This window comes from Labrus mixtus, chromosome 1, assembly GCF_963584025.1.
Source record: "Labrus mixtus chromosome 1, fLabMix1.1, whole genome shotgun sequence".
Lineage (NCBI taxonomy): Eukaryota > Metazoa > Chordata > Actinopteri > Labriformes > Labridae > Labrus > Labrus mixtus.
Window position 1 is genome coordinate 15,567,745 of NC_083612.1, and position 13,760 is coordinate 15,581,504.

The 13,760-nt window shown below is 39.2% G+C and overlaps 1 protein-coding gene across 1 annotated transcript; it reads left to right on the top strand.

Annotated features, from left to right (window-relative positions):
• Window positions 1-5,518: 5,518 nt before the first annotated feature.
• mnx2b (motor neuron and pancreas homeobox 2b) lies at window positions 5,519-9,989 on the top strand. Its single transcript, XM_061035090.1, has 3 exons — window positions 5,519-6,441; window positions 7,815-7,975; window positions 8,871-9,989. The coding sequence occupies exons 1-3, from the start codon at window positions 6,018-6,020 to the stop codon at window positions 9,279-9,281; spliced, it is 996 nt and encodes a 331-aa protein (XP_060891073.1). The 5' UTR covers window positions 5,519-6,017; the 3' UTR covers window positions 9,282-9,989.
• The last annotated feature ends 3,771 nt before the right edge of the window (window positions 9,990-13,760 follow it).

Here is a 13,760-nt window from a genome sequence, read left to right on the forward strand (position 1 = left end):
ACATAAAAAGCATGAATTCCAGGCTCGGGAAAGAGCTTCTTTTCTCTCCACCAGCATTTCCTATAAGAAAAGTACTAAAACACACCTGATGAGAGAGAGGAGGCGGGGGGGCATACAGCAAAGACAGACAAAGGGAGATTCACATGCAGTGGGCAGGATGTCATATGGCAAAGCTCAATATTGGTTAATAAATGATGGGGACAGGGTACAGAGAGTGAGAAGAGAAGTAAAACTCTAATAAATTACTTTTATCGCCTTAATGAGACAACATTAATTTTGCTCTCAAGGTCCTGCAGTAAGCAGGCTGATTTATTGTCTGCCTTTAACTTTGTGGGAATTAGTCTAATTACCAGAGGTTCAGAGAGCTGATTTCACTTCACTTCACAGAAAGCCCATTGTGCTCCTCAATCATTTATCACTGCTGCAGTCTGGACACTGTCCTGAAGGCCTGATGGGGAAACTGTAGCCTAGCTGTTTAACAGTGTCCCTGAAAAACAGATACTGGAATGTACACACACACACACACACACACACACACACACACACACACACAAGCACTCACACACATTAACACAACTGGAAAGCTACCTTAGAGTATCAGTGAATCAAAGAATCTGTGTTTCTCATTAAACAGACAGATGGCCAGACAGGTTGTCAGACAGACTTAATAGGTCTCAAACCTGGAAATAATTACTGGCTTTGGACAGACACATAAAAACACAAGAAAATGTACATTACATAAATATGTACATCAAAGAAATATACACTCAACAGTAACTGGATAGATTAACGTAAAACATTGAGACTATGAGAATATAAAAATGTGTACAATATCTTTTAAAAAAAAAAGTACTAGAATACACCATAGATTCAATTAAATATAGACATACAACACAGAGATTGTTTTCATACACAATGGACAGAGTTGTTTTTTTTAAAAAAGGGCAGAATTTCTGCAAAACAGAGTGTAGTTTGTTTTTTTGGGGGGGCTTTTGTGCCTTTTATTGGAGAGACAGGACAGTGGATAGAGTTGGAAATCAGGGAGCGATAGAGTGGGAATTGACATGCGGGAAAGGAGCCACAGGCTGGATTCGAACCTGGGCCGCCCGCTTGGAAGACCAAAGCCTCCATACATGGGACGCGCGCACTAACCACTGCGCCACCAGCGCCCCAAACAGAGTGTAGTTTGAATGACGCTTTTAAGCATGGTATAGTCGTGTTATCATCCCGCTGTTAATATGTGTGACTTCAGCTCCTGAACTTTCTCATCTTGAAACAGAAAGAGAGTTCTTATCAGTGGGTTAGTGGGAGTTGACACTGTGCTGACTAGGCCGGCATACAGAGAGCACAAAAGCACTTCTGTATTAGTTTAAGGACAGGGCGAACTGCCTCAGAGCTGTGGTAATGATTGAAAAATATGCCTGTAATTGCTGATAAGCCATTTAATGTTTCAGTAAACTCCTGTCGGCCGCTTTGTTTACAGATGCTAAGTCGTCGGTAAACTCTGACTTTGTAGTGCAACGTCAAGTGTCGGCGGTCTCTTTGAACCAGTTGTTTTCTCACGGTGCGAGGGTGTGCACTGTGTCCTGAGAGACCTGCAAGAGGGTTCAAAAGGGCATAAGCAGGTGAAGACATGTGTGTAGAGGAAGGATAGGAGCAAAAAAAAGAGTTCAGGAAGACTTACACTGAGATTACAAGAAACTTCATCCTGCGTTTCCGCCTGCAGTTAAATCAGTCTGCGACTCGCAGTGCTGTTGTTTATGAATCGGTTTAGAGCCTCATCCACATAGGTGTCGATCAAAAGCTCCAAAATAAATTGAGCTGCAGTGAGGCTGAACCTGACCTCTGAGGTTTCCCCTAATTGATCAATAAACTTGAGATGCTGTTTATTCGTGCCAAGCTATCAAAACGAGACATTGTTGCCATCGTGGTTAATGTTTTTGTCTTTCAGAATATTTGTTAACTGTTTATGCTAATGAGAACACCCTGTCAGGCTGCACTACACACTGACACCTCTGAGTAAGTCAGTAAATAAACTGTATTTACATGTAGCAGCAACTTTCAAGAACAGACGTCACAAAGTGCTTCACAATCAAGAATTGAGCAGAGACATTACAAACAGGCAGTAACATAAAATCAAATATAGACAGATCAAAAAAAGGCAGGTCTGAACAGATGAGTCTTTAGCTGCCTTTTTTAATAGTGTCCACAGAGTGCGAGGTTCTCAGTTCCGGGGGAAGATTGTTCCAAAATGTAGGTGCAACAACCTGAAAAGCACAGTCTCCTTTTGTTTTTTCCAGCCTCGTGCGAGGAACAACCAGACCCTGGTCAGAGGACCTCAGGGACCTGCTGGTGTTATATGGCCTCAGCAGCTCAGTGGCGTAAGCCGGAGCTTGACCATGCACGGCTCTGAACACAATAACAAGAACTTTAAACTGTATTCTGAAACTGATGGGGAGCCAGTGTGAATGGTAGTGCTAGCCTCTTGGATAACAGCGCTTATAGTATAGCCAACAATTTACCAAGTCGGATGGGCTTTTGTACAAGAACGAAGGTTTTGTAGATCAGTGGTGCCAGGCCTGTTAAAAAAACATATTTATCAAATTCAGTGCTTTCCAGTCTGTCTCTGTTCAAAACGACCCTGCTCTACACAGCGCCCCCTACAGTCCACTTCCATTGCGATGGCTTGATTAGATTTGTTTTTTGGTTTGTTTACGACTTTGCTTTGTTAATGTATACTCTCTGTGTGTTTACGGTAACATGAAGTAAAATGAATGAATGTACAGCAGGCTGTAAATTGTTTCAGAACAGGGCTGAACACTCAGATGATGCAGACGGCTGTCCTGGAGCTCTAGACTTCCGTGGAGCCCAGTGACATCCAAATCCCTGGATTTACTGCATATCAGTTACATGTTACTGAAACTGTTTGATCAGTTGAAGATTTGTTTGGGGATTTGCAACACTGAAAATGATTATCAATGAAGACAGAATCATTAGATTCTGTCTTCAAGCGTCAGATCATTTCAGATCTGAACCATGCTCGCCCTTCTTTAAACAAAAAAAAAAAGCCTTCTCTCTATTTTCTTTATATTTTTGATCTCCTGATTTTGATTTGTTGGGCACATGGTGCTGCAACATCACTCTCACTGAGGTCAAATCAATCCATGACTCCGGGAGTGGGGTGTCAGAGGTGCTTCAGAAAGAAATCACACTGAAGAGTTAAGAATTGTGTTCATTTATTTAACATTCATTTCTTATGACAGTTATAACTTAAAGGATTAAAAAAAAGAAAAATAAGGTCTACAGTATATTTTCATTTCAGGCCCATAATGGCCTCCTCTGTTGGGCTCTTAGTCTCACTTCCCCCCTACAACACCCATGTCTGCTATAGCTCTTCTGGGATGAGGGGCGCTGTTCCAAAATCCAAAAAAAGTTTGATTTATTTTTCTAGATTATAAGATTAGAATTACATATTTAGTATCAGAGCCCCGGAACTGGTTGATCTTAGCATGTGTCAGTGCATCTATTTGACCTAAATAACCTTTAAAAATGAGGAACGTGCATACTTTTTGTACAATAAAAAAATAAAGAACTTCTTATACGTCCACATTTAGATTCTAGATCTCTTCGAGGAGAACAACACATTTCACTTTAATTTAATTTGTGCGCTTTTGTCAACAGGGCCGGGTGACGGATTTAACCGGGGTCCGGCTATTTAAATTACCTTCAAATCATAAAAGCAAGGAAACGACAGGCCTACTTGGCGGGGGGAAAGGTTAGGAGAAACAGGCAGAAAGCAGCTCTGATTTCACCGGAGCAAATTACCTTTATATCAGCGCCAGAGACAGCGGTAATCTGCCTGATAGAGAGCTGAGGGCGAGAGAGAGAGAGAGAGAGAGAGAGAGAGAGAGAGAGGTGGGCGGGCCTGCCGGGGCGCTCCAATTTTCTGGAGGTCAACTACACGCGCGCGCACTTGCACCAGCCAATTACATATCATGAGTGGGGGGCGAGGAGATTCTGTTTTATTCACATCAGCAGAATGGATTTCAATTCCCTGAGATACACGATTTAGAGCCTTTAGGGTGGAGGTAGGAGCTATAGTTACTGAAGGTGTTACTGAAGGTGTTTGGCTGCTTGTAAAGGGATGAACCAATGAGGCTGCTTCATTTAGAAAAGTATCCAACACCTTGATTATCTTCGAGACCAAATTGTTAGCAATTGGAATAGAATTAATTTATTGAAAAAAAAAATGAATTGAATGAAATTAACTATTTTTTCATAATTATTCAATATAATAGTAGATCTTTTTTTTTTTATTAATCTGTGGGTAAAAATGCATGAAGTTCCCAGAGTTTAATCTCACTTTAAATGCTTTGTTTTGTCCCAGCACCCTGGACGAACAGCTCCCATCTCAAGTATCAGTATTTAGTTAATTAACCACCAAACAGCCAGGAGATTTAAGACATGCTAATGGTGTCCTGCAATGCACCACCTGCACACCTGCAGAGTTTATGTTTATTTTACATTGTTACTAAAGTGTACACCTAAAGGGTTTGGATATTATTACAGTCTTTTAACATTTGATGAGCCAAAAAAATAAAAAATAAATAAAAGAGCTTGTCATTGAAAAATCGTTTAACCAGTCATGATGGAAAATTAAATTCACTCTTTATAGCCTATAAAAAAATACAATTAAAGATTGGTTTTAAATTAAGGAGGCTTGTGGATTGTTTCCGATTCTTTGGCCTTGACAGTAAGCACTTTCAACACAACGTTTGGTTTAAATATAACCAAAATGTGGTCAAGATGAAGTTTCACTGGGTCCTTTGCAGGTTTGATATTCAGTATAATAATAACAAACACGTTTCTCGATATAAAAAGAGGCTCAATTAAAAGACCTGAATAAAAAATATTCTTCCAAAAAAATTGTGATTGACTGTGCTGCACCATGATGATGTTCTTTTAACCTTTTTAACCTGTTAACCTTTATTGTAACCTTTAATTATGTGTCCAGACTACTTTACTGAAGTGACCGTGTTAATCGAACATTTCAGACTCTCCTGATGCTTCTCTGCTTTTATGGTTTTAATTCAGCATCAGTTCACCTCAAACAAAGGACCAATTAACTTATAGTCTCTCTCATCTGCCAGTTCATTACACTTGGATAATGTTTGTGTGCAATTCTTGGTTGTAAACTCTAGTGACATCGGTGTGGCTGATGATTTAATACGGGAGGTATTTTCCCAGAAAATCAGAGGTATCCAATCCAATCACCTTAAAAGTGCTGAAAAACAGCCAGTGTTTGGTGCTAAGGTGTGCAGTACGTTTCCAGCGTTGATAATTAGTTTGGATGATGCAAAGCGGTGTATAAATAATTCTTAGTTTATGGTAAGGTAGGATCTGCAATCTGTGGACCGTCTGAAGAGCTGGCAGTAAGATAGATACTGAAAATACAATTGGCTAATCTTCTAATGTACCTTGGCGCTTTGATGCAGTTGGAGGTGTTTGCAGGCGGGACAGGGGTTGGACATTACCTCACTCTGAATGCTTTCTGGGGGGAGAAACGAGCGAGTAATTAGCTGATTAGAGGCCCGTCAGAGCAGCTCAGCCTGCAGCCAATCAGCGCACAGCGGCCTGCAGGGGTGGAGGAGGATAGCTGATGGAGTCAGGCTACCTCTGGAAAGTAAGCGTTAAACATCAGGACGGATGAAATGATGCAGACTGACATCTGGAGGAGCCATAGCCTATAAGGAATCAGGTGGAGGGATGCACGTGCAAACTCCAGTGTTAGTTTAAAAAAGATACTATAAGGACCTAAGTCGTTAGGGTAGGAATTGGTAATGCATTAATCCGTACTTTTGAGCATATTGGTGATTTTTTATAGATAGATAAGAACGTATGAGTTGGTGAGTGAAGAGGCTCCACTGTCCGCGCGTTGACGCACGGTACAGGTGCGCACCAGCCAATCTCGACGTGTTGGTGTTTCTGAAGACTCTGCATTCCTCCTGCGTGAATCCATGATGGAAAAATCAAGAAACTTCAGAATTGACGCCCTGCTTGCTGATAAGACTAACCGTGGCAGCAGAGACCTCTCCCCGGGTCTGAGCAGCGACAGTCCCGCGGGCAGCCCGGTCTCCTGCCGTCGTGCTGACACCCCGTCTCCGCGGGCCGCCGTGCAACTGCAGACCGGACTAATCCCCAAACCCGGTGTGCTAAATCTCCCGCATCCAGGACTCGCTGCAATCCCCGGCATGTATCCTGCACCTATGTACCCTCTTTCCGCGCTGGGTGGGCAGCATCCCGCGTTCGCATACACCGGGTTCACTCAGTTTACGCAAACCTACCCGGAGCACCTGAAGGCAGCGGCCATGGCGGGATATCTGCCGCTGGAGCACTGGATTCGCGCCGGGATCACGATGCCACGACTGCCAGATTACAGCTGTAAGTATAGGCTAGCTGTGGTCCTTTAAGTTTTTTATGGGTCTGAGACATCCAGACTATTGAACGCAAAGCGCAAATACAAAAAGAGGAACGACAGGTGCAAAAGTACAGCTTTCACATTCCTCACAGACAGACCTGATTCTGTTGAACTTGTTAACGGCTTTCTGTTATCAGTTTTACAGAAAGATTGAATCAGGGTGTTTGACTTCTGAAGAGCTGAACCGCAGAGGTTATAAAACATAAACAGTAATTGTCAAAGGAGTTCAGATAAGACAAACCTGCTCTTTATTATTATTAGTAGTAGTAGGCTATCATTATTAGTATTATTAGTATAACTATTACATTTGTTTGTATTAGGCCTAATATATATATATATATATATATATATATATATGTATATATATATATATATATATATATTATTATTATTATTATTATTATTATTATTATTATTAGGCAACGTAGTGTTCCAAAATAACGTTAAATAGGCCTATTAAAAAATGTCTTTTTTTTATAAATTAAAAAATTAAAAAAAACACACTTTCCAGATGTTGTCTATTGTTACAAGAAGAAGCACAGCTGTATTATTTCTTTTTAATCTGAAAAGCAATCCGTCATAAATTAATAATTCCATAACAACCAGTATTATAATAATTTATAACCTGTTTTATAAAAGCAGATCGTCCCAGTCATGTCTTGTATGATGTTTTATTCAAAGAATAAGGGAGCCCTTTATCAATGTTCCTTTCAAAACGGCCACGCATCCTCTTGTACTCGCTTTTCTCTGTTTACTAAAGCCTCAATCTCTGCGTCATATTTTAATTTCGGCCCATTTATCTCTCTATAAACGCCACCCGGATGAAAATTGTCTTTGTGAGATGAAGAAACTATAAACAAACACCTTAAACCGTTCTGTAGTTCATCAATAAAAACCCCAAAGCCTTCATTGAATTTTCATTAAGTTAATGGCATGCCTGTGTTTTTATGGCCCCTGTGCCCGCTTCTGCCGTGTCCCCCCGTCAACAATAAACTGGAGTAAAGCTATTATAGTTAATGATGGCCCGAGAGTGCGGCCATATGTGAGCTTGTTCCATCCAACAAAATACACTCAACTTCCTGTGTCCTTGAATACTTCTATATAAGATATATCTATAAAACTAGTGGTAGTGCAAATGTGGCCAAATATTTCCGTTTTTGTAAGACTTGAATTTTCTCTAAAGACTGATAAGTTTAAATACATTTGAGTTTAAATTAAACAAAAATATTTTTCATACATTGTAATAAATGTGAATGTGTCAAATGAAAAAAAAAATGTTATTAAAAACAACATAGATTGTCATATGTTGATGATGACTTTGCTCTTCCTCCCTCAGCGGGCCCTCAGTCTGGTCTGTTGGGGAAGTGCCGGAGGCCCCGCACCGCCTTCACCAGTCAGCAGCTGCTGGAGCTGGAGAACCAGTTCAAGCTTAACAAGTACCTGTCCAGACCCAAACGCTTCGAGGTGGCCACCTCACTCATGCTGACTGAGACACAGGTAGGAGACACACACTGGTCCTCTTAAGGAGACAAAACTACAATTCACAGGGTCACCAGCTTTTATCCAGTCAAGGAGGCCAGTCACATCATTGTCATCTAACAGGATTTTAACACTTGTTCTTCAAGTTCAGAATATAGAGAATTATATAGAATATATAGAGAGAACATAGAGTTGAGAGTAGAGCATCAAAATAATGGTTGTGCACAGGTGTGGGACATTTGTTAAAAGTATCCCTCAAACATCAGCAGTAATGTGTGCAAACTCACTCGTCACAAAACATTCAGACAAAACGTCCAGACCTACTTCATGAGATAATTTGATGTGGGAACACCGCCTTCAATACATGTTTTTCGATAAGTGGCCTGCCCCTTGTCCAATAAATGCAGAATTAAACTATGAGTCACAGAAAAATAAGTTTGAGTAACATCTCAAAATATGCCAACAAAATCAAGAGCTTCATGTTTTAAAGATAACATTTATGCTACAATAAAGACATTAATGGAAAATTAAAACAATGAATGAGTCTTTGACTGTTTTCGGAGTCTGGTAAATTTATCTCTGAAATTACTGAATGTAGAATCTTTTTTTTTTTTTTTTTTTTTTTACATTTTTAAAGGGAGGTTGAATTTCACAAAAAGGGAATAAAAGGCCTGTAGATTTTTTTGTTAACTTTAATGGTCAGTTAAATATAATTTGCAGATTTACAGATTTATATATTTAAATCAGAACAGCGTTGAAAAAAAACTGGTTTTACAAAAAGGAAACAGAGAGACAGATTTTCTGTTTTATGATGGATTAAATACAATTCATTTTTAATAATCTAATCAGATTACCGCTGGATTTGGAAACCATTTTATTAACACATTTTCTTGGCTCTGTCTTCTCTCTGCAGGTAAAGATCTGGTTCCAGAATCGGAGGATGAAATGGAAACGCAGCCGGAAGGCGAAGGAGCAGGCCTCTGCCTCGGGCCAGTCTGAGACTCAGAAACTACGCAGCGGAGGAAAAACAACCACAGACAAATCTGATGATAGTGGACAGGCTGTGAATCCAGACGATGCAGGGGAAGAGCTTGATCTGGAGGATGGAGACGAAGAGGATGATGAGGAAGAGGAGGCAGACGAGGAGGAAGCTCAGAACGGTTTCCCTCTTTCTTTGGGTAACAGAGTTGGGATGCCACGATCCACGGACTTCCTGCAGCGCAGCACAGATGTTGGCTACAGCCCCAACAGCCCTTTTTCTGATGACGAGCTGGAGGGGGTGCAGGTAGGAGGAGGTGACAGGAAGATCGGGGCTGGACTGTGAAAAGACACCCAGGAAACACTGATTTGAATTGAAGAGACTTTTCAACGGGACATGTCCGTGTTTGTGGTCTCTAGAAAAGACTGAACTTTGTCTGGGCTGCTCTCTGAATGTTTTTTTGTTCAATACAACAAAGACAATTTAAAGAAATTACAATTATTGATGCAGCTTCCAAACCAATACATAGACTGTATAAACTATCTGTGAATAAATCATCTCTAAGTACTGTACATTTTTTGTAGCATGCTGAAAAGGGTCACTATTTCCATCTAAATTAAGCTGTTGTTGTTTACATTGACCTTGCTCATCTTCATAAAGCTCTAGAGCTCTATATCCAGTAAAGCCACACGCTGAATGGAAGATAAGTGAACAACTGTGCGTTCAGACGTTACGAGACTGTAGAGCAGGTTCCACTGCGTCATGAAGACAAAAACAGCAGACTGAACTGTGTGGCGTCGTGACTGAATGATCAGCTGCTTCTCTGTTTGCTACTGTTCAGAACAATCACCTGTTTTACGGTCATGCTTACTATGTGAATATTGATGTTTTTTTTTTTTTATTTGTTCCTGATGATGTTTATGTATTTGTTCGTGTCACTTACATTTAATGAGTTTAATTTATTTGAATGATTGCAAAGAGGAATCATGTGTATTTATCTGAAACGTGTCTGTGGTGGAACTGTGAAATAAAAAAAAAGAGCTGAAAAAAAGATTTCATTTTTAATTAATTAGTCTTTTTACTTTTTTTTTTTTTTTTTTTTTACAAGTTGAATGAAGTCGCCACTACCTCCTGAAAATGCTTGTAAGATGATGAATAAAAGAACCAAGAAACCAAAACGTAGTTGTCATCACACATTGGTGCTTTAAGTTATTCGGTTTATAAGCAGGAAAACGTGCTTGCAAAGACTTTGCTTTTTTTTTTTTTTGAAGGTGCAATGTTTTTGTCATATTTTGGGTGGTTTTTGCCTTTATTAGATAGAACAGATGATGAGAGAACAGAAACTTTGGAAGAAGGGGGGGGGGTGACAACAAGCAAAGGGACGAGGGTGAATTCAAACCCACGGCCGCTGCGACGAGGACTAGAGCCTCTTTACATGGGGAGCTTGTCATAACCACTAGGCCATTCAGCAACCCCAGGTGCAATCTTCAACATTTACTATTTTAGTTAAACATCTTAGAACTAACATTTACTTATTAGCACTTAACCTGAGGTGCAGCCAAGGAGAGTGGAATGGTCTGCAGGTGTTTGTTCAAAATCCACAAAGGAAGAAGTTCTTGTCTAATAGAGCTGAAGGGTTTGATGTCTGAAATGAATTTGGGACAACCAGGATTACAGATTAGCCAGCAGCAGTAGAATGATTTCACCACAAAGTTGGTCCTGTAGGTGGAGCTAGAGGAAAAGTCTGGGGTCAATACGGTCAATGGGATTCATCCTCTAGGAACCATGAATGCCTGAACACAATGTCTGAAAATTGTTGAGAGATTTCAATCTGGACTAAAATGAGCGACCAACAGACCAACATTCAAACCAAAAAGCAAGAAGACTTTGTGAGTTGTGGTCAAAATTAAAAGATGGTTAAGGTTCAACTTAAAACCAATAATAAGTAAATGATTTATGTTCTAATAAACTATCTTGTGTTTGAAAAAAAAAAGTCTTCATTTATCCTTCAGCTCCCATCTAATCGTTCACAGTGAGCAGCGAGTCTGTTAGCAAAGCAAAAAGCAATTCTCGGTCATTTTACAGTTTGAATTTATTACAAAGGCTCTCAGATATTAATTACTCGGTGGGGTTTACTGATGGCCAAATAATTAAGTTAATGAAGAGGAAGTAAAGCAATCAAAAGCCTGATGGTGATGTCACACAGGGCCATTTTAATTTCCAAGAGCAACAGCATGATGAGTGTGTGTAAGTGCGGCGGGGCTTTTTATTAGGCAGCCGTGATTAAAGAGCAGACTGGAGGACACGCAGTATGGTGTCGTTTAGCCCCCTTTCAGACCACAGTCACATGTTTATACAGAGATTAAATGCAGTGTTAACTGACTTGACAGACACTAGAGACTGGTCCCTGCAGAGAAGCCAAAAAGCAGGGCTGTTTAATATTTGAGGGTTTCAATAAAGGGGTACTAGGCAGAATCTGAATCTGGAGTTAACCCAAAGTACCAGGATTCTTTTGTCAAATAGAAACTATCATTCAAGGAATTAAAATAAACCAAAAGTGTGTTGAGTGTGAACTTATTGCAATCTACAGACCAGCAGAGCAGGGGCATGTCCAGACTTTTTGTACTGGGGGGGCCCAACTGGGACAATAACTTGTGAAGGGGTGGCCTCAAGTTTGTGTGCGCACACAGATGAATGAAGAACATTTATTAACCCCTTCTGTTTGCACTAATCACATTGCCTTTCAAGTAACACAAGATAATGGCAACATATACATCTTTTAAGCTTAATTCATCAAGGATTAAAAACAACATGTCTAAAGACACAATTTGTAGTATTTTTAAAGTGGCAAACAAACATCTACACTATAAGCTGCCTGTTGCAACACATCTTGAATAGTGGATTTCAACATAAGTCCCACTTCTGGAAAAGAATAGCCAATAATAGTCAAGGAATTTGGGGTGGCACCTGGGTGGACAATTAGATTTAAAAGGGTGGCCATGCGACCCCTGGTCACCCCTCAGGACACGTCCCTGCAGCAGAGATATTCAAATTAGTCCACTGACAAAGATAAAGATAAACTTTATTGATCCCCCATGGGGGAAATTATTGCATTACAACAGCTCAAGAAAACAAGAATATAATTATAAAAAAATAACAAGAAGTTAAAACTCAAACATATTTACATCAGTTAAATTAAGGGAGAAAAAAAATACAATAATAGAATAATACAAGGTGTTGTGGTGATGATGCTAAATGAATCACCAATCATTCTGGGTTGCCATTTCCTATTCTTGCTGGATTTTCATCTTCAACATTAAATTCTCAATTCTGGATTTGCCATCTTGTTGGGAAGAACAAAACAAAAACCAAATTCTAATACACTGTTTCTTGAATGCAGATTATTACACTGGTGGATGTAATAATCACAACAGGTGGACAAATCAGAACTGTTCAGATCTGAAATGTTTCTGGACCTAAATGTATTAACTCCAGGGAATTAGGGGGAGTTAAAAATGCCCTTGAAACTTCATCCAGACCCTGGTTGCTGTGGTGGCAACCAATTGAGTTCCTTTAAAGGTTTCTTGTGATATTAGATTAAATATATTGGAGATATTTCTGTATCATGTTTAAAGTGGTTGCTCAATGCACCCGGAGCATTAGAGGTCAATGAATGGTTTTGATCTCTATACAGTTCCTGTGAAATGATCTAGTCAAGGAAAAATGGTCTTTCAATTTCTTTTGACTTGAAATCAAAAATTAAAAATACTTTATCAAAAGTTGAATCCACCTAAAAAGTTAAATGAATTCATCAATTTAAATCGAATATACATTTCTATTTTAGCCAACTTAAATCCGTTTAGTTTAAACATTTTTAGTGATTCTCTTTGCTTTTGTGGAAACTTTCAACTTCCTTTTAAATAACAATTTTATAAAAAGGTATCATCTCTACAGGTTATTCGTTTTATCATAGAAACCAACCAACTTTTGTTCTTCAATCTTTAATGGCAGATCAGATCAAATAGCACATCTAAACATTTACGAATGTTTTTACCTCAAATACTGTCCAGACCTCGATGACTGTTTGTTACTCTCTGAATGTGTCTTCAGTCTTCTGTCTCGTCCAGACAAAAATAAACATGGTAAACAATCAACACTTATTACAGTGGTAAATGGATCTTGCATGCATTAAATGTAAAGATTTCTGCACATTTAAATAACATATTTTACTCCTGATTTTGCACACCAAGACGCCATAGTGCTCAAATCCTTCAAACGGGAGCTTCTTGTTGTGCAGATCTTGTTTTTACTTCCCTTGCCTGCTCAATAACTACTCAAGAATGTGATAAAAGTTTTAACATACTAAGCGGCCTTTGTTTTTCTTTTGTGTTTTTGTTTCTCAGCAATAGTCAAAGAGAGCCAATGTCTTCTGTCGTCGTCAGATGCTTCACAGAGGGTTTGCCCGAGAACAGGTACTTAACTTTATTTGGATGCATTTCTGTTTCTTCCATTTTGTAAAATATTTTTATTAATATTTAGTTTTCACATTATATTATAAAATGCCCATTTTTTCCACAAATGCTCATCTTCTCTCTCCAGATGCAATCATAAAACATTTAAAACCATCCCCTGCCATCCCTGGGACCACTTCTGCTCCCTGCACTGTTTGATATTGTTTGTTCTGTTACACTAGTTATTTTTATTTATTAATAAGAAATATTAGATTTATTACCATTTTATTCATGTTTGTTTAGAAGTATTTTTTATTTTCAAAATAAAGAAATTCTGTTAAATATAAAGATGTATGCCAGTCTATGAATATTG

Bases quoted from the DNA above. Each gene is read 5' to 3' on its own strand.
- mnx2b (XM_061035090.1), top strand. From the start codon at position 6,018: ATGATGGAAAAATCAAGAAACTTCAGAATTGACGCCCTGCTTGCTGAT. The intron at 6,442-7,814 runs GTAAGTATAGGC...TTCCTCCCTCAG, and splicing joins ACGACTGCCAGATTACAGCT to CGGGCCCTCAGTCTGGTCTG. The intron at 7,976-8,870 runs GTAGGAGACACA...TTCTCTCTGCAG, and splicing joins TCATGCTGACTGAGACACAG to GTAAAGATCTGGTTCCAGAA.